At 40.4% G+C, this 21,080-nt stretch overlaps 1 protein-coding gene across 1 annotated transcript; it reads left to right on the top strand.

The window, feature by feature from the left end:
• Positions 1-5,666: 5,666 nt before the first annotated feature.
• LOC146635353 (alpha-tectorin-like) lies at positions 5,667-20,787 on the top strand. The gene is made up of 17 exons (XM_085350526.1): positions 5,667-5,712; positions 9,200-9,291; positions 9,580-9,804; positions 10,473-10,547; positions 10,696-10,801; positions 10,928-11,057; positions 11,191-11,428; positions 11,593-11,743; positions 11,868-11,955; positions 12,062-12,124; positions 12,312-12,511; positions 13,551-13,682; positions 13,776-13,963; positions 14,124-14,272; positions 15,679-15,924; positions 16,038-16,200; positions 20,695-20,787. Exons 1-17 carry the CDS (start codon positions 5,667-5,669, stop codon positions 20,785-20,787), a joined length of 2,385 nt encoding a protein of 794 aa, XP_085206652.1.
• Positions 20,788-21,080: the final 293 nt, after the last annotated feature.

The raw sequence follows: 21,080 nt of genomic DNA, 5'->3' as shown, positions 1-21,080 counted from the left end.
AGGCTGACATGTGGCTGCAGAGGGAACAGAGGGCATAGGATACGAGGCTGGCTCATGTGTTACTGGGACTGCTTGAGCACCGCTGGAGTGGGGCTGGCTGTTAACAGCGACAGGGCTCTGATGCGGGATGGACAGACTTGCTGTATTATGAGACAAAACACTAGACTGTCTCATTTTCCTCACATAGTTGTCCAGACGGCTCTGAACCTCAGCTGCAGTCCACTCCTCAGGGGCCTTCAGTTGAAAAGACAACGTAAGACTGTGGTCAGGACAGTGATTAATGAACATCGAAACAACCTCACTACTGGGGTCCTCTACCATCTTGCCGCGCCTGCGGAGACACTCATCAGCAGCATCAATAGACTTGTTCAACCGGATCCAGTAATCCATGGCGTTCTCACCTGGACGTGGCACAGTACTGTAGAAATCTTTCATGGGCAGGCTGGAATATGTCAAGTCGCTGAAGTTAGACCTCAGTATGTCAAACACAGCAGTAATAGGATCATTCCGATTCAACTCAGGGCGGCAACGAAGTGACACCTTGACCACATCTCTGGCTTTGCCAGTTAGTCTAGACATTAATATGGCAAACATTTCTTCATCTGTGTCACAGCTGATTCTGTGCAGATAACATCTCATCATGTCCTCCCATTCACCGATGGGAAATAGATCTGTGTTGTCACCCTTGAAGTATGGTGGAGCTTTGGTGTCTGACTGAACAACAACCTTCAGCTGGGACTGGTCATTGCAGCTCGAGGGCACATTCTGGGGAGACTGTGGCTGGGTGGGGGCTGGCTGGTGCATAGAGTTAAGAGAGGATGTGATATTTTCCCCAATTTGCTTTGCTAAGTCAGTGATCAAGCTGCTCAACATGTCACTAGTGACAGCCTGGGTGTGTGTTTGGCGTTCGCAAGCAGCTGGTGTGGAGCTAGCTGCTGGCATTAATGGTGAGTGCATCACTGGCTGGTCTACAGTGTGGGCACCAATACCCGGGACTACTGGCCTACCCCTCCCAAAAAACTTTGGAGCAATCTGATGACCCCTCCCCAAACCAAAGGTCATATTACTCCCCGCAGAGAACAGATCAGGCAAAGCGCTATCCACAGTTTCCTCACTTAACATGTTGGCCCAAGTGAGATATCACTGTTCAACAGCAAAAAACAAACGAGCCTAACCCCCACACACAATTATGCAAAACTTCACAAAACAATGAAATGTGGGGAGAAGAAAAAAAAAATCAAAGAATCAAAACAACATAGAAAATAAAATGTTGTTTTCTCCTCTCAATTAAAACAGGCTGTAAAAGCCAATATCAATAGAGAAAAAAAATTACAATCCGTGCCTGCATAATTTGAGGCAACAATATGAAACAGTGACAGAAATGATCACCTACGTATTTGCCCTTTAAGTTCACACGTGACAGAGATGCCTGCAAGCCAAATTACGGGGCATCGATCACACACGCGATATAAAAACCTGTGAGTCAAAGCGCAGGGCACAGGATTCTGGCACACAGCTGCAGAGAGGAGGCGGGAAAACAGCGGCAGCAGAAGGAGGAGGGGTGGATCGCGGATTGGCGATGTGACGGGTCAGCGGCACCAAGTGTAACCGGTGTGATTCTGCGTTGTGTCTGATAAAAAAGGTAAAAGAAAGAAAGACCTCCAAGTAAATAATTTGCCCACTCCAGCTCCTCTCCCACAGGGGAATTGTAGAAAAAGGGGCTGGCATTTATTTTTACATTAAACATAAAATATGCATTTACACATAACATATTTGACATAAGATAAAACAAAAACAACATGAAATCTGACATACCTGATAAAAAAGGTAAAAGAAAGAAAGACCTCCAAGTAAATAATTTGCCCACTCCAGCTCCTACGACCAAATACAGACAGTGGGGAAGAGGATTAGCTCAACCCACCACAGCTCCCAAGCTAGCAAGGAATACATATTCATGCTATCATTTATGGCGCCTAAAACACATTTATGACACACACATACTACACACTTATAACATCTTACAAAAACAGGCTCAATAATGACAATAACTGAATTAAAATCGCAATCATAAACATCAGGGTGGTTAAATATGAATTATGTGTGCTTTAAGGTGCTGGAAAGAAATGACACCCACCTCTCCCACAGGGGAATTGTAGAAAAAGGGGAGAGGCAAAAGGGGTACACTGTATTTATAGTATTGCACCAAAGAAGAAGAAAAGAATGAGGAGGGGCTCTAACTGATAATGAACACAACTACAGGCTTGGAGGTCCTAAAAGTCAGGTATAAAAGGAGAAGTTTGGGGGTTTAGAACACATTTTGTGTAATTATAACAATGTTATTTATGACTCTGTTACATCTACACCGAGTCAAAGCAACATGACGTATAATGGGGTTTTTCAGATGAGTGTGTTAAGGACTGATAACAACTACGTAACACTGACACGATAACCTGTAAACATGCTGTGTACTCAAATGCATCTTTTGATATTTCAGAGGGCTGATAAAGGGACTGTGGGAGCTTTTCTATCTGTTACACCCAATAATTCTGACATGAAGCTGATGCTAATGACACTTACTAGAGAATTTTGTCAAACATCAGAAAACCTGCTCACAAAGGATTGGATCAATGGGTCAGTGAGTCCAAAGACTAAGCACAACGATCCTTCTAACATCTTTAAATGTAATGACCAATATTTTACATCCTGTTATGTTCCCTCCATTCATCCGCTAAAATTTAAAATTTGGGTTAAAACTTTTCAAACTTCAACATGGCATGTGTAAACATACTAGTTTTCTTAAGTAAGCCTAAATTATTTCTGTTTCAGAATCTTATTGTCAAGAACAACAAAATTGTAATCAAACCCGTCCTGAAAAAAATACTTTTTTATTAAGCCACAGCTGTGCAAATGATCTAGTTTAACTTGAAATCCACAAAACTTGTGAAATAAGTTAAAACTGAGGATTATCTTTCAACTTACACAGATAAATTATGTCAAAACCAAAAGAAATCAGTTTAGACTTGAGAAAAAGACTTGCTGAGGCTCAGAAAGCTGGAGCTAAAAATACAACATTAACAAAAATTTTCCAGGTGTCAAGAAGTGGAGTGAGAAGGATCATCGATACATTCAAAGACAGCCAGACAGTACAGAACAAGCCTGGCAGAGACTGGAAGGAATAGATCTCAAAGACTGGACAGAAAACTAGTGAGAGACGTGTCTAAAGACCCCAGAACAACCAACTCCTAGCGAACCTCGTCCCCACAGTGAAACACGGTGAGGATGCTTCATAGTGGAAGGAAACATGAAGAAAGAAAATGTGACAACCCTGAAGGAAAACATCAAGCAGTCAGCAGCAAAACTGTGCTTGGGTCTTCACTTTGTCTTCCAACATAACCGCAAAACAAAACAGACGTGGCTCCTTCAGGAGGCGATGAAAAACCAGCTCACAATGAGCATTACTGACTGGCCTGCACAAAGTCCTGACCTGAAGCCTGCTGAACATCTGTGGAGGGAACTGAAGACCGAGCTCCATAAAAGATGATCGTCAAATCTGGAGGTGCTTGAGAATTTTGCAAAAGAAGAATAGGCTGGGGTTACTCGGTTCAGGCTGTTATCCAACAGAGACCACACACAGCTGACTGTTAGCATCAGTGATGCTAATAATTCTGACCCTGCTAGTTTTGTGTTTTTGCAAAGTAAGAAGTAATGTGAGCATTCAAAATAAAACTAGGATGTTTGAACACGCTGTTTTAAACATTCCTGCTCTGTTTAATGAAATGTTCATTGAGCGACTAATGACCTACAGTGAAGTGATCATATTAGCCAGTGAAAGAGTGACATTATTCCATTTTTACCTATAACAGTTGTGGCCGATCTGTGTTTAATTCTGGGTAACTCACTCTTACTGCTTAATCAGTCTCTCTGTAGCTACTCAGAGTTGTGTTGCTGGCATATGCGACGTGCTTCTGACAAAAATTGATTAGTGTATTAATCTTTTGTTTATCTGTCAGCACAAGGAGTGAACTAAAGGAATTTTTGTTTGATACGATATCTCTGGCCTCAAACGTTCCAGCCTTGGGACTCTCCTCCATCTCTGCCATCTCTGTATCTTGGTGGCCTTGACGACTTTCTTGCCCGTGTGCACTTGTGTTTGCAGCCACGTGGTGATTAGAAAGCTGAGATTACGAACGGGACCGGGACAAGATGTTGGTCACTAGAAAAATCTCAGCAATCAAAATTCATAAGGAATTATGTCTAATTTTATTCCATTTAAGAAGACATAAATGTTATATGCTGAAAGGTTTCTAAAAACACCTGAAGCTCTCGGGGGCTTATTTCAGGTGTCTCTCTGTAAGAGGCTGATTCATCAGTGGGAGGTTCCCATCAGGTAGCTCCTCCAGCCCTCCTCTCTACCCCACTGGTTCCTGGTCCCTAAAAAGGTACAGTCTGAGCAGAAGCAGATGTAGATTAAAGTTGTTGTAATATGATGGCATTAACAGGACTCTAACAGTGTGAATACACAGTCATCCCAAAGATGAGGTGCAGTGAGGGTGACACGAAAACTTTCAGCACAAGGAGTGAACTAAAGGAATTTTTGTTTGATACGATATCTCTGGCCTCAAATGTTCCAGCCTTGGGACTCTCCTCCATCTCTGCCATCTCTGTATCTTGGTGGCCTTGACGACTTTCTTGCCCGTGTGCACTTGTGTTTGCAGCCACGTGGTGATTAGAAAGCTGAGATTACGAACGGGACCGGGACAAGATGTTGGTCACTAGAAAAATCTCAGCAATCAAAATTCATAAGGAATTATTTCTAATTTTATTCCATTTAAGAAGACATAAATGTTATATGCTGAAAGGTTTCAAAAAACACCTGAAGCTCTCGGGGGCTTATTTCAGGTGTCTCTCTGTAAGAGGCTGATTCATCAGTGGGAGGTTCCCATCAGGTAGCTCCTCCAGCCCTCCTCTCTACCTGGGTGTGGACAGCAGGAAGGATCCAAATAAAGAGAGACGGACGGCTCACAGAGACACCATCACCAGACAGCCTCCTTAGCAGCAGCCTCCACCCTCCTCATCCTCCAACAGAGCTCCAGAAGGTAAGACGAGCTGCACGAGTAGAACAATAAAGAGTCACTGACGGGCATCTCTGTGGCTTTAACAGGATAAATAACAGACAGACGAAGGAGTGGGCAAAACTCGCACACTGACTTTTAGAACTTTTAAATGCCGAGTCCTCCTTTTAAAGGATAAATTCAGGGTTTTCTTTGTTTTTTTTGCTCATGATACGCATTCCTCCAGTCTTTTATTCATATTGTTATGTTTCTCTTCTTTGAAGTTTGGTGTTTAATGAGAAAATAAACTTAGATTCAGAGAGGAAATGTGCCAAGTGTTGATGCAAGGAGACAAATTTCACTGACAGCTGAAGGAGCATGGAGATGTTTAACTCGCACAGTGATGATTGTTCAGTTAGTCTGTTTCTGTGACATCATCAGAGTCATAATTTCAAACATTCTGCATGCTGGGATTTTCCTAACCTTACAGATGATGTACAGTAATAACTCCAAGTGTTACCATTTGATGTTTGTGCTACTTTCTGTCCAATCACAGACGTCCAACTGTGTTTTTTTTTCTTTCAGGTCTTTGTCAGGCGATTGGTTCCCTCCAACATGCTGTGCCCACTGCTCTTCCTGTCTGCATTCATTGTACTGGCAGGTAAGCATGCACCGCAGCTACTTTAAAAGTATCCTTACTAGACTTGAGTATTTGGTGATTAGTATTCAGGAACTGATAATCAGAGACTGAGGAACAAAGACCAAATGACCTGAAGTGAGGAGGGACAGTGAAGGCCATTTGAAGTGCTGATAATCTGACAAACATGGACAGATTTTCCTGGGATCCTTGCTTTCATATCTTTATTTTAGAATAAACAATCATACAAACAAACAAGCATTTTTAAAGAGTTCAAGGGATGTAGATCTCTGTCATCTGCCCATCCATCAATCTGATGGTTCATTAATTACATTCAACACGACTCCCTGAACTCTTTCAAACCCCCTGTCTTGTCTTTTAGTTTCTATGTTTTTCTCGTGGAAGGTTTGGCGCGTTTGACAATGCTATGGTCTTTTTTGCATTGAAAACACTGAGCTTTACTAACATTTTGCTCACATTTAACATGTTTGTGTCCTTAAAGGTCCAAACACAGTAAATATAGTTTTGGGTCTATGTGGAAGAAATTATTTCCTGTTTTCTGTTCACATTCAATTTAACTCACTCATCTTAAACTTTTCACGTAATAACTGAACATTTCAAGTCCTGTTTTATGTTAATATTGAGTTATTTTCGTGGCATTTTGAACTAATAAGACTCAGACAAATTATAACCCCTAGTCCTGATCCTAAACTTGAGTTACTAAATTGAAATTTAAAGACAATAAACCAAAAGTGTAACTTGCAGATAACTGACAGCATTTTTTTCAGTGGCAGAAACAAGCTTCCATATTTACTGGATGCAGGAAGATAAAACTGTACCATGGGGAAAATATGGATCGCTACACACAAAAATAGCAGTGTGTGTGTGAAGAGAAAGGCACTGTAGAGAAATATATAGTACTAAAAGTTTATACTTCAAGCACTTCAGTTAGTAAAACTGAAAAATGTTTAACAAGGTCACCAATACAAATATCTGCTCTCTTTTAGAATAATATATTAATGCTTATAAAACAGAAAAGATGTGTTAAGATATCTGCAGCCAGCCAGGAGAAAATCAGCAAATAAAGTTGAGAATCTTTTTTTTTTTCTTAACTGATACTCAGAGAAATACAAAAACATTAGATGTCATTGAAAAAGTTTAGACCCTCCTTACCCGCCATCAGACGCGTTACTGTAATCTGATTACTTTTTTCAAGTAACGAGTAAAGTAAGGGATTACTATTGCAAAAACGGTAATTAGATTACCGTTACTTTCCCGTATAGGAACGCTGCGTTACTGCCTTACTAAAACCGTGATTTTTTTGCGAGAATGTGTCATGACAGTGACGTAAGCGAGCGCGACGTTGGTGACAACAGCTGTGTGCAGATCAACAATGGATCATATATCGATTGTGGGAGAGAGTATGAGCGTGCAGCGTTTAAAGCGTGGAAGTACTGACCTTACTTTGAGTTTGATTCCATAAAAAGTGACAAAAACATTAGCGTCCGTTGTGCGTGGGAAGAAAACTTCTTTTTACAGCAAAAAAACCCCCCTAAACTTCCAAGCAAGCACCGAGTGCGCTACCACGTAATGGGAAACTCACAGAGAAACTCGCAGATTCTTCAACTGACCGCTGCGGCTCACCTGCACCAGGGTAAACCTCCGCCTACCCTCAGTCCTGCTTCACAGGTGAAAATAGAGCAACAGGACCGCTAGTCTTTGACTTTATTTATTTTCTGCTGTGTTTTACTTGCATCTATTTGAAAGACTGAGTGTAAACACAAAAAAATATTTTATTTTATGTGCTGGAATGTGCAGAAAATAGGTTTAAATGTTAAACTAATTTCTTCAAGTCAGAGAATGGTGCATATAATTTAAGTTTTGCTTGATGCATAAAGTTAAAAGATTAAAACTGATAAAACAAGTTTAAAAAAAGAGACTTTTCCATTTGATTACATTTTGTATGATGGATTATGCAGAAAAAGTAGAATTGGGCTGAAAGATCTATCGCTTTATCACCAATTCAGGTTGTAAATCGTGTTTTAAAAAGTAACTAAGTAACTAAGTAATTAATTACTTTTGAAAATAAGTAATCAGTAAAGTAACGGCATTATTTTTTGGGGAGGTAATCAGTAATTAGTTACTGATTACTTTTTTCAAGTAACTTGACCAACACTGCTCGCCATACAGAGGTCCGAGGGATCTCCCAGAAATGGCCAAGCTCATTTCTGGAGAATAGGTGACTGATTTCATACCTGCTGATCTCTTACCCAGTGCAGGTTAGGTTTGCAGTATTAGTTACCATCATGATATGCCCCAGTCACACTTTCACAGGACAGGAAACCCAGCGTAAATAAGATTGAATCCACACTTTTAAGCTTAAATTTCAAAACTTACATTTAACTACTGATTTTATCTACTGTTCTGTTTTTATCTGTTTTGATTTTATATACTGTTTTGTTTGTTTGTTTGTTTGTTTGTTTGTTTGTTTGTTTGTTTTATTAGTTTCAGGTTGGCCATTCTTGTATTTTGCTCGTTTGTGTTGTTGTGTTTGCACATCTCTGTTGCTTGTGGGGCTCGCACACAAGAATTTCACTCGCATGTGCTGTGCCAGTGTGCCTGCACATGTGATGTGACAATAAAAAGTGATTTGATTTGATTTGTTAATTAGTTAGTTAGTTTATTTGCTTGTTTTAATCAATTTTAAATCATGCTTTTTATTTTTTTTTTGTTTCTAATGTCTCTGTAAAGCACTTTGAATCACCTTGTTGTTGAATTGTGCTATACAAATAAACTTGCCTTGCCTTGCCTTGCCTTGAATCCTGCTTCGTAGTGGACCTCCAGTCTTTGCATTTGGAGTTTTTTCCCTGTCCATATCTGTCTGTTACTGGTTTTTCAGCTTCACCCTGATTATCTGTGAGTCCCTGTCATGTATTTCATACATTTTGTTTTACTTTGTTTTAGCCTCACTGGCACTCTGAATGTTATCAACTCATCATATTCAGATCAAAACAGCTCTCATTCTCTTTTCCAAACACTGCATAGCTGATCTATACAATGCAATATCTGAAGTTACAACATAGTAACATTTCTGTACTTTAGTGTTTAGGCCTGTCGTGAGAGTACATGTTAATGTACTACCGTAACATAGATAAGACTTCATAAGTCCCCATATATCCATCAACCCTATTTCTTTAGCAAAATAATTTGAATAGTTGTTTTACACCAGCTATGAGACTGATCATGACCTATCCGGCTGTCCATCGCTGCATCGAGTATGCTCTGCTATTACAAATGAGAGTGTAAAGTGAGTAAGTAATAAAAACGTTAAGTCTACTATACCCATCCATATAAGTTCCCCAAGTTTAACTTGTAATCTACCCTCCTTTTCCAAGATTTTGGCAACTTGTACGAATACTTTGTTTCTACAAACGCGTGAATGTGAACCTTTGTTTGTCCTAACAGCTAACAGGCTGCAGCTCACACCTCTCACGTGTGTCTGTGTCTTCAGGTGCTCAGCAACAGTCAGTCAGTGAGTCTTCAGTGTTGGACATCAGCTCATGTCCCATCACATATTATGGACAGAAGTACGGGAAGCTCTATGTGAGTAGGATGAAGCCTGATGTTTTAGCAGAGCTTTATGTGTTGTTGCTGTTTAATCTCCACCTGTAGCAGAGATGATGTTTGCAGACTGAGTGAAGAGTTCAGAGATCAGCGTCTTATTAATGTCCTCTGCAGTGATGCTGAGTATGTAACCATCACCTGATGCAGCTTCCTGAAGAAGAGCGAGAGCTCTGACTGAAACCTGAGCACCAACAGTTCAGCTGTACATGACAGAAAAACCCACAAAATATTTTGCTATTTGATTTGTTGTGTCTCTGATTTTTACAGGCGAACTTCACAAGAGAAGAGATTGCGTTCTGTTTTGACAAGTTTTACAACCCTGGGAATAAAGGCGACTGCATCATAGGGAGCTCACCTGACAAAAGGAGAGCAGTTCTTTCTATAGTTCAAGCAGATTCTTTTCTTGAACGTTGGATTAGAAATAAAACACAAACAATTCAGAACAGTTTGAGATGCAGTGTGCAAATAATCATGCCGATCCGCAGTTTAACGGTGAGTCCTGCTCTGTATCACAAAGCCTGAAGGGTGTGCCTAAAATTAATAGTTTCAATCAACACTGAAAACAAACATAAAATGAAAAATGTTTTTTTTATTTTTTAAAGGGACATTGTAGACTAATTAACATGAGTATGTCAGATGCAGCCGTACAGGCTAGTTTTCACCTGAAGGGTGAAGGAAAACCAAAGATGCAAAGGCATCTAAGCGTAGACAGGAGACAGGACCAACGCATGTGAATGGTAAAAGTAATGCATAATCATAACCAAACAAACTAAACATCAAAAGCAACTATTAAAGATTGAAAACAGAGGCACTTTAAGACAATACAGACCATGAAAACAGAGACTTGCATGGATACCACTTCAGTATATGACAACATGTTGGATTATGATCGTGTTTGTTTAAAAATCACTTTTTCTGCTATTTTTGTTGCTAGCAGAAGGATTGGTCTGATGATTGGTTATATAATCACCTGATTTAAAAACATGTGTGATGACTGTAGTTTTTATAGCATATGGAAACACTCCATTATGAAATTCAAAATGTTTTAGCAATGCAGCTCAACAGGCCCAATGTTAATGTTGTGAACCTGAGCTTTTCTAAACACTTTCAGATGAAACTTCTTCACAGTGACTGAATCTTTCCTGTTAACCTGTTTACAGATGATCTTAAACCTATTCAACTTTGGGACAGAAGCAGCTCTGAGTTTGGAAGCACATGGCACTGGTTTAGTGGCGGTGAGTCTGTGTGTATATGAACAATAACACTTTGACGTAATATGTTAAATACTTTATATTTAATGCCAACATTTGTGTCTGTTTTCAGCTTGATGTCAGTTCTTTCTGCTCTGTGATTATAACATTAGCTGTGTTTGTTTCTGTTTAGCTCCAAACTCGGGTCAGTGATGTCGTAATCGACACATTAGCGGTTAATAACGTTCTTAACAAGTATCATAATTATACCATAGATATCAGTGGATGCAGACACTCAGGTTAGTGAATCTTAAACTCCTACCGTGACTTTGGGATTATGTAATTCTGAAAGATTTGATTGTTACTGTTTTATTTGCACTTACAGTTGGAAAACTGTTGAACTAAAGTGAAGCCTCTCTTCCCAGGTACTGTGTATAAACCTGGTACTGTGGTCAACTCTGACCCACAAATCTGCTCCAATGTCACCTGTTCTGAGACTGCAACCCTCCAGACCTCTGGTTGTGGTCCATTGGAGTATTGTCAAGGCAACGGCATGTAAATATTTTCTCTTCATATTTTGTTACTAAAAGGTTCTACAGTGAAATAACTTAAGAAATAGAGGGTCCCCTGCGGTAACCTTCTTTGGCAGCAACTCATGGTGATGTTTGTGGTTGGTTGCCTTTGTTAGCTGCAGGTTGGCCTCCACCTGCACTGTGACCGGCCCCACTGTCATCGACGTCCACGGCCATATGAACTCCATCCAGGATCGCTGTGCGTACTCTCTGTTCTCGACTCCGTTACTCCCAGATTTCCTTGTTCTGGGGAACTTCAGGGACAGACGTCGTAAAGATGTGAGCTTTTTGGACAGTGTGACGCTGCGTGTGGACGGGCATGACATTCACCTGGAACAAGGTGGGAGAGTTCAGGTAAGCGACCTACAGCCACAGTTCATGTGTCAGAGTGGAGTCTGATCCAAAGTCCTCCCTCATCCTCTGCTGAACTCAGTGGTTGTTGCTGTGAAATCAGCCTGTTTGTGTGTTTGACATGTTTCACTCAGTGTTTCCACCACTTTGTCTCTGCTGTGATGCAGCTGGACGACTCCACACTGACCCTCAGCAGCTCATCTCAGCTGGTTCACGGTGTGCAGCTCTCTAAGGACCAAACTGGAGTCACTGCCGAACTCACCAAACTCAGCATCTCTGTCTTCTTTGATGGCGACACCGCACAGATCGTCTTAAAAGGTACAGAAAATAAAGTTTAACTCATGTAATGTAAACTGTAAACTGTGCTGTTATTTATTCTTCTGTGTTTGTCCAGTTTGAATATTGATGCTGATCTGACTCATTCTGTCCTGATCCTGTGCAGGACCTGCTGGTTCATCTGTGGAGGGTCTGTGTGGAAACTCCAGCAGGTCTCTGAGTGACCTGAGGCTCTCTGAGTACAGCTCCACCAGGTAAGACCGCATCACAAGCTCAGAGTCCCTCTGACTGCTGCTGCTGATGTTGCAGATATTCTGTTTTTATAAAGGAGCCTGAACTTTGTTGTTTGTCGCCCCCTAGCTGTGAGATGCAGTACAGTGAGCCTGCTGACAGCACGATCAACTGCACCAGTGTGACTGAACGGTGAGCAGACTGATCCACAAGGCAGGATCTGTTTACCCTTTGACGTAATAAAAAACATGTGTGTTGATCTGTCTTGTAAATTACATGGTACATCACATGTGACTGTAGCATAGATGGAAGATAAACACAACTGATTACAGATTATTATTTTATTGTCTTCAATTTTGTTTCTCTATCTGTGGTACAGCTGTAATCTCCTGAAGGAGGCGCCCTTCTCCTCCTGTAACACTGACATCGACCCAGAGCCCTACATAACCGCCTGCACCGACACTTTGTGTAAATATCCTGCGGTGAGCGGACTCAACTGTCAGTTCCTGAAGGCCTACGCCAGAGCCTGCAGTCAACACAACCACGCTCTGGATGGCTGGACATCAAAGACCGGCTGCTGTAAGATGTTAATAAGACCTTAATAAGACGTCAGATTGTCACTGATTTCTAGAATCGATTCAATTCTGATTCGATTTGATTTGAATCGGGGAAATTTGGCCTCAGACAGTCAGAAATATTATAATTCAGATCATGCATCGGTACATTTCTATATTTTTATATCCATAAAAAGAAAGCTGACACTTGCGAGACTTTATCAAATATTGAAGATACTTATTATCTAGACGGAGGAATAATCACACGTGGGGCATCGGCTTTCATGGGAACATTCACACCAAAAGGTGACTTTGTTTATTGAACTCTCGCGTATACTCCGCAGCATAACAGGAAGCATCCTTTCAAAATAAAATCACAACAGATGACAATGAGGGCATACCTATTAACTAGCTCAACAAAACTGTTCTTGAAGTAGACTGAGAGAGAGAGAGAGAGAGAGAGAGCTGTGCATGAAGTGTGATTGTATCGTGGTGGAAGCAAAACAGCAAAAGTAAGAGGGAATTCACGTCGATGTTTATCAAATGTGAAGCGTAGTTTGCTGCTTCTTTTGTGCTGGTTCAGTGAAAACCTGCAGCTTCGGAATCTAGCGTAAAAAATACGTACACACAAAGCGTGGACCCGCCGAAACATCAGAATCAGCGAGCTGTCGGCTTTCAGCTCCAGTCCGTGCCGTCGGGTGAGAAAGGCAACATCTCACTGATTCTGATCCTGATCCGCGGGTCCGCGCTTTGTGTTTACGTCTTTGTGCAGAATCCATGTACCTGCTCTCATTTACTGTTTTAGCTGTTTGGTGGTTGTTGAAATTTTGTGAGGTTTAACCTGAGATTCTGGCTTTTCGGGCAAATTAAAATTTAGATTAAAAAATCGATTCAGGATTTTAATGAATCGATATCACGTTATCCAAGCTAGAATCGATTTTAATCGATAAATCACTAATCAAAACCCACCCCTATTAATAAGCTCTCCTTTGTTAAAGAACTGAACTGTGGAGTTTTAGAGCTCCCATGTTTTCAGGATAATACATCAGTGTGTTCCTCTGTAGCCTCTGAGGCCTTCTGTCAGGACAGGACCTGCAGCGATCACGAGTTCTGTGGTGAGAAGACGGTCAGTGGTGACACTCGCTGCTTTTGTCGGGCCATTTTTGCCTCCAAGTACCAAGCAAACAACTCTTTGGGTACGACAGCTGTGACATCACCACGACAACAGGGCTGAATAATGTAGGAAAGCTTCTAACTGTGATTTTTCTGACTGATATTGTGACGTTCAGGTGATGCAACGGTCTGCAAGGAGAACTCTGCTTCACTAACTCTGGTCGGTTGTCTCCTGGAGGACAAAGACATCAATTACTCTGCTTTACAGCTCAACGACCCGACCTGCAGGGGTCGGGTGGACAAGCTCACCCACATGGTGACCTTCAGCTTCAACAGCAGCAACAGATGTGGGACGGTGGTCACGGTGGGTTTCATCTCCTGCTGTTTAAGCTTTGATCTCTGTGAATTCTAAAATTTTTGGTCATCTGAAGTTTATACCAGTCAGTCAACATCTTAAACAGTATCAGATGTTAAAGATGAAACAATGAAGAACTTGCTTAGTATCTGATTATGTGACCCTGCAGACCAACAACAGCTACATCATCTATAAGAACACCATCAGGAGCCAGAATTACTCTGACGTCATCACTCGCAAAGACCAAGTCCAGATCGACTTCTCCTGTGTTTACAGTCAGCCGAACATCAACACTGCAACCTTCAGAATCAGAGACTGGTTTGTAGTGGCTGCTAGGTATTGTTTGAATATTTGTTAAAATGTGGGCATTGCTAACAGTGCAAGTATTTTAAGATGTTGGGATTAGGGCTGCTCGATTATGGCAAAAATGATAATCACGATTATTTTCACTGAAATTGAGATCTCGATTATTTGACGATATTTATTTAACCCTTACGACCTACTATAGAACCAAGTCCGCCAGAGCTTATATTATTTTTTTACATGTTGTAGTGCCATTTGTGGGAGCATTTCAAGTTGCTATACAACTATTATAGCCCATATTTTAATAATATGTATGCATTAAGTCCATAGTAACTACATTAATTGCAAAAAAGTGCAATAAACTACAAAAAAAATTGAAAATCATTTTTGTTTTTTTTACATATATTTCTACTTGGAGAAATTTAAGAGGTTTATCCCTCAAAACTTTAAATACAAAAAAGTTGCAAAAAATAGTTTACAACAACAGGAAATTTATTTTGAGTGTCTTCATAGTTTTATTTTGGAGATACACCAATTTTTATATACTGCAGGAAAAACGAAAAAACAATCCTAGCATGTGCATCAAAATAAACTATTTCCAGCAGTGCAATTCGAGTTCTAAGCATCCCAGAAACTATTCAGAAAAGTCAAACATGACCAGTATAGGCTTTTAAGCCCTACAAGTAAAAAACTACATTTTCCGCGAAAATGACGTCATTTCCGGTTTCGGGCAGGAAATGGCGGACATGCGATAGTTCCCGCTGACGTCTGTTTCACTGTGGGAAGTGTTACGAACAGCTGATCGGATCGGCAAAGCGTGTTTCTGGAATATTATGTTTTTGTTCCTGCAAGCGCTTTTTATGCAATTTTTGCAAAGCTTTATGTGGAAGGAAACCGTGACCGAGGACAAGCTGATGGAATAAGATGTAAGTACAACTCCTCTGGTTTCATATGCAAAAAAAACTTATTGCGCTAGCTTACACGGCTCAGGGTTCTTCAGGGATTTAAAAATAGTTACACAAAACGGAGCGTGCTGCTCTGACCGGATTTAAAGGGTAAACAATGACTTTAAAAAATAATATAAAATAGTGTGCAACACCACTGAAGTTTTTTTTAACCTCTCTTTTCAACCAACGGCAGTCACTCTCCTCTCCAAATAACTTCTGCTTAGCTTTCCGAGCTTCCCTCGGGTCCTCTTAATCAGCGGTCTCCACCCTTTTTTGCGCCACGGACCGGTTTATGCCCGACAATATTTTCACGGACCGGCCTTTAAGGGTAAATGAGGGAGGGGCTAATAATCGGCTCAGTCATTTTTAATGATCGTTGAAAGCCCAGATCGTAATCGTGATTAAAATTCGATTAATTGAGCAGCCCTAGTTGGGATTGTTGTTAACAACAGTGTAAATGTGTGCATTCTGCAGGTCCGTTGCACAGCGCATCACATCTGGAGCTTGGAATTACACTCTGACTATCAAGGCCTACACTGATGCCGGCCGCACACAACTTGTGGAGTGGAACAGTGAATTGCAGTTGAACGAGAAAATCTGGATGGTGTTGAAGACCGATGGCTTGGATGGAAGCATGGTCAGTGTGGTGACCGACTCCTGCTGGGCAACTGACAAGGCATCACCCACCAGCAGTCCAAGACATGATCTGATCATTAACGGGTGAGAGAAACTCAGAGGTGGTGGTTGCTCGCTGCTGCTCAGAGATTAATTCAACTCCTTTTGATCACTCTCATGGACTCCTGAACAAAGTTTATTTTCCTGCTTATGAACAGCTGTGCAAACCCTGCTGACCCGACGGTGCAGGTGGAGGAAAACGGACTGGCAACCTCCACTTACTTCTCCTTCAACATGTTCCGGTTCACTGGGGGCTCTAGTGACATCTTCCTTCACTGCCAACTCCACCTGTGTCCCAAACAGGGGAACAACTGCATCCCGGTACGCAAATGTTCATAGAAAGATATACCAAATCTGGCCATCTTTTCTGATTTCATGAGACATTGCTCTGCACATAGACATTTCTCTTCAGTGTGCAAATGTTCAAGCACTGAAGCGCATTATTTACTGTTCCTTATCCATAGTGTCTTTTGCTATTGATGTCCAAATAGCTTCTAGATGTCCACAGAGAATTGGTTTGCATAAAATGAGCTGTCTTTGAATACATTAAATCTCAAATCTGCTCAACAGAACTGAAGTCTGACCTTTCGCTTCGCCATTTCATCAGGTCCAGAACTTCACATTCTTTTTTCTTGGTCAAATAGTGTCTGCACAGCTTTGACTTATGATTGGGGTCAATGTCTTGTTGGTATATGAACTAGAGCTGGGCGATATGAGATTTTTTCATATCACGATTAGAGATGGACCGATCCGATATTACGTATCGGTATCGGTCCGATACTGACCAAAATTACTGGATCGGATATCGGAGAAAAATAAAAAATGTAATCCGATCCATTAAATATCACGAAAGCACCTCACAAAACGTGCAACACGCCGTAACTCACCTCAGAACGTTAGCACGTCGGAGCAGTATGCATCACGTGATAGAGCGGCTGTGGCATGCGGGACCTGTCGGTGGTCTGGATAGCATTTGGAGCTTCGCTAGCAACCCGGCATTTCATCTCCGACAAAGTTATCCCGAGAGAAGTAAAGCAAGTGTGTAAGTCCATCTCTGAATGTTTGTAAAGCATTCCTGCGTTAAGCTTAACAAACGACTGCCTCTTCTTGCTGCTACTTCAATCATGAAACTGCTTAACGATCAGCTGATCGGCTTTTCTGTCGCGAGTCCGTGTCTCTAGTTTGCTTTTGGCCCACTTTGCACCAGAAAGAGGAAACCAGCGGCTGAACAACAGCAGCACGTTTAAGCTTGATCAGCTGTTGTTAGAATGTATTTAATATTACTTTCTACTCCAGGATCTTTTTCTACGTAGCTGACGGCTGGTAACTGTGCAGGGGCGGATCTAGCAAAGTTTAGCCAGGGGGGCCGATAGGGCATTAACAGGGAAAAGGGGGCACAAAGACATACTTTTCTTTCTTATTCTCATTTAAAATGTCTAGCTTTTAATAAATAATTATCTGACACCCAAAGTTTTAATTTGATGCAAAATGAATAAAGTCCATTATTGTATATAGTAACTATTAAGTCTAATATATATACCCTAGTAAGCTATAGTACTTTTTCCTTTGGGAAGGTACCATCTGTGCAGTCTGCAATTCTGTTGAAGAAAGATGTTGAATCTATTTAATATTTCTTGAAAAATAATTGATTTCTGTGCATTTTTTTTCACACTGCATCAAATTAAGGTTGATTACGTCGATTAAGCATCATGAGGTGGAGCGTGGGGGGTGGTTCCCTATTTTTTATTTATTTATTTTTGTTGTTGCTGGGAGTTGGAACCCTATTAGTTAGGTTGCTTAATATTTATGCTAAGTACTCTTTAAAATACCAGAATAGCGAGGATGGTGTAGGTTTAAGTTTATTAGATTGATCAGTATTGCTGAACTATGAAATATTTTTTTTTGCATACAGGTATAACAGAATAGCTTTAGTGTAGTTGTTGTTTTAAACTTGAGTATGAACTTATACAAAATGCAGCAAGATATTTAAAAACAGTTTTGTTGATTAAAAAACACTATATCGGATTCATATCGGTATCGGCAGATATCCAAATTTATGATATCGGTATCGGACATAAAAAAGTGGTATCGTGCCATCTCTAATCACGATATGTTTTTTTCATTTCAGGCGATAACGATATCTATCACGATATAAGCCAAATAACTATTTGTAAGATTTAAATGTGCCGTTGCTCACAAGTAAAATGTGAAATAATCAGCAGCTTGTTTTTATTTAAATATTTATTTCCCATAATAAGTTCAACAGGGTAGATGTACTTAAGGAACATGAGACTTTTTCAGATAAATAAAGGCAAATATTGCAAACTACACAAAAGGCAGCCGCTAAAGCGTTTAAGTTTCAAAATAGAACAAACAAAACAGACTAAATTGTCAATTCCACTTAGAAACAAAATGTTAATTCTAAAAATAAATCTTAGTTTGTTTTACAGAAGAACAGACAAAACTGACTAACTTTTGTCAATATCAAATAAACTGAGAACTAAAAGGAAATTCTCAATCTCTCCTTGTTGTATAGCTTAGCTTTTCAAACAGTTTTAACAGTTACTTTAGTCTGACAAAAGCCGAATGACGAATTAGCGCTTCCAGTCAGAGACTGAGGCTACATCCACACGTACACGGGTATTTTTGAAAACGGAGATTTTCCGTTTTCGTTTTAAAAAATAATCCCGTCCACACATAAAGGGAGAAATGAAGGAAAACGCTGCTATGAACATGCCAAAGCAGCAGGTGGTGCTAGATTCCTAACCGTGCAGAAATGTTGGCCAATCAGAAGTCTAGAAGCCTCGGTGGGAAAAAGTAAACAAAGCTGGGGCATAGAAGCAGACCCGAGTCGTATGTGTGGACGGACAGTAACTGTGTATATGTAAGCATTTAAACACTGCAGAGTAGAATTAACAGTAACAGTATTGTAGAAATTCATTTCACTGAAACAATAACGTGGCGCACAGTGTGACGCATGCACCAGTTTATTGTATTTCCAGACTTGCTTTCGGCACAATTTACAGTGCACGCTACTCTGTTTTTTGTCAGACTTGAAATAGCCGAAATACCTTCACCCTACGGAACTTCTTTGGCTCTTCCGTTCGACAATCTCTCCGGCATTGGAACCATCATCTGTTTTCTCTTCGGTCACGCTCGGTTGATTTTTCTAGTCGGCACACTCATTTCCTCCATTACGCGCTGGCTCCATTACCCGCTGGCTGCTTCCCAAACAAACACACGTGCGGCTTGGCACTTGTGCTGTACGTAACAAGTCACGCGACGTGACGCTGCGGCTGTGATTGGTTCGGCTCTGCGCTACTTAATTTGGATTGGCTGACCTTTATTATTTTTTTTTTGTATTTATTTTTTTTTAAGAGGACAAGAGCGGCGAGGTCTATCGCGATAGCTTAATTTCTCTATCGAGTAAAAGTTATATCGCGATACATATCGTTATCGTTCTATCGCCCAGCTCTAATATGAACCCACGACTAATCAGCTCCGGTCCAGAAGAGACTCCATAATGCACTAAAATGTTGTGGTAGACTTTCTTGTCCATGACACCATAGATTTTTTTCCTAATTTGCCCGAGCTGTTAGATATGGGTGCAGTGCATCAAGCATTAACCCTTTAAAGGCGGTCGGAGCAGCAACGCTCCGTTTTGCGTAACTATTCTTAAATCCCTGTAGAACCGGAACCATGTAAGCTAGCACAATAATTTTGTTTCGCATATGAAACCGGAGGGGTTGTACTTACATCTTATGCCATCAGCTTGTGCTAGGTCACGGTTTCCTTCCACATATAGCTTTGCAAAAATTGCATAAAAAGTGCTTGCAGGAACAAAAATGTAATATTCCAGAAACACACTTTGCCAATCCGATCAGCTGTTCGTAACACTTCCTACATTGAAATAGACGTCAGCGCGAACAATCGCATGTCCGCCATTACCTGCCCGAAACCGGAAGTGACGTCATTTTCGCGGAAAATGTAGTTTTTTACTTGTAGGCCTTAAAAGCCTATACTGGTGTTTTTAAAAGTCATGTTTGACTTTATGCTTTTCTGAATAGTTTCTGTGATGCTTAGAACTCAAATTGCGCTGCTTTAAATAGTTTATTTTGATGCACATGCTGTTTTCTTTGCAAATTTGCATTATAGGATTGTTTTTCAATTTTTCTGCAGTATATAAAAATTGGTGTATCTCAAAAATAAAACTATGAAGACACTCAAATTAAATTTCCTGTGGTTGTAAACTATTTTTGCAACTTTTTTGTATTTAAAGTTTTGAGGGATAAACCTCTTAAATTTCTCCAAGTAGAAATATATGTAAAAAAACAAAACAAAAACGATGTTCAATTTTTCTGTAGTTTATTGCACTTTTTTGCAATTTATGTGGTTAATATGGATTTAATGCATAAATATTATTAAAATTTGGGCTATAACAGTTGTATTGATGTATAGCAACTTGAAATGCTCCCAAAAATGGCACTACAGCATGTAAAAATATAAAGTAAGCTTTGGCGGCCTTGGTTCTATGATAGGTCTTAAAGGGTTAAAAGGTTCTTCAGCTTTTGAAAATGCTGTTTCTGATGCTGTTCATTGTTATCACCGGAATTCATCATTTTTAAAAGATGAATCGACCCATATATAATAGATGCTGATCGACTTTCAGAGACTACTATCATCAGATTCAATAAAAATGTTATAATTGGAGGGTTTTGACACAAAAGATGAAATGTTTGCTGTCAGTGGCTTCAGTCCTAAATGAATGGATCACTCTTGGTTTTGTAAAGCCTGGACTTTGTCTTTAACTTCCAGACGTGTAACACACCTGCTCGGGTACGCAGATCTGCCAGTTTGACATATGAACCTGAAGCTCCAGCCTTCATCAGCGTGTCCTGGACTTATTAGGTAAGGTACAATCGGCTTTTGTGATTTACCATCATATATGTTATGTGGTGATTGCTGAAGAGAACAGTGAAGTTTAAGTAAGAAATTCAGAAAGAGGAAAAATGCCTGAGGAAACCTCACTGGTGGAGGTGGAAAGAGACATTACAGATATGTTAGCAATTTTTACTGGAGTTAAGTTTTCTGCCCACCTAAACTGATGGGTTTGTATTTCCAACTTTGCCTGATAAGCTGTTGAGTGAATAAAATGTCCTAGTTTATACAGTGGTTCAAAAAGGTGTTTCCCCCCTTCCTGA

The sequence above is a fragment of the Diplotaxodon limnothrissa genome, linkage group LG3 (genome assembly GCF_057381915.1).
Source record: "Diplotaxodon limnothrissa isolate DT_005_m linkage group LG3, D_limnothrissa_male_GT1.1, whole genome shotgun sequence".
NCBI lineage: Eukaryota > Metazoa > Chordata > Actinopteri > Cichliformes > Cichlidae > Diplotaxodon > Diplotaxodon limnothrissa.
Note: the sequence above shows the minus strand (reverse complement) of the source record. Positions and strands in the feature narration are given on the sequence as shown.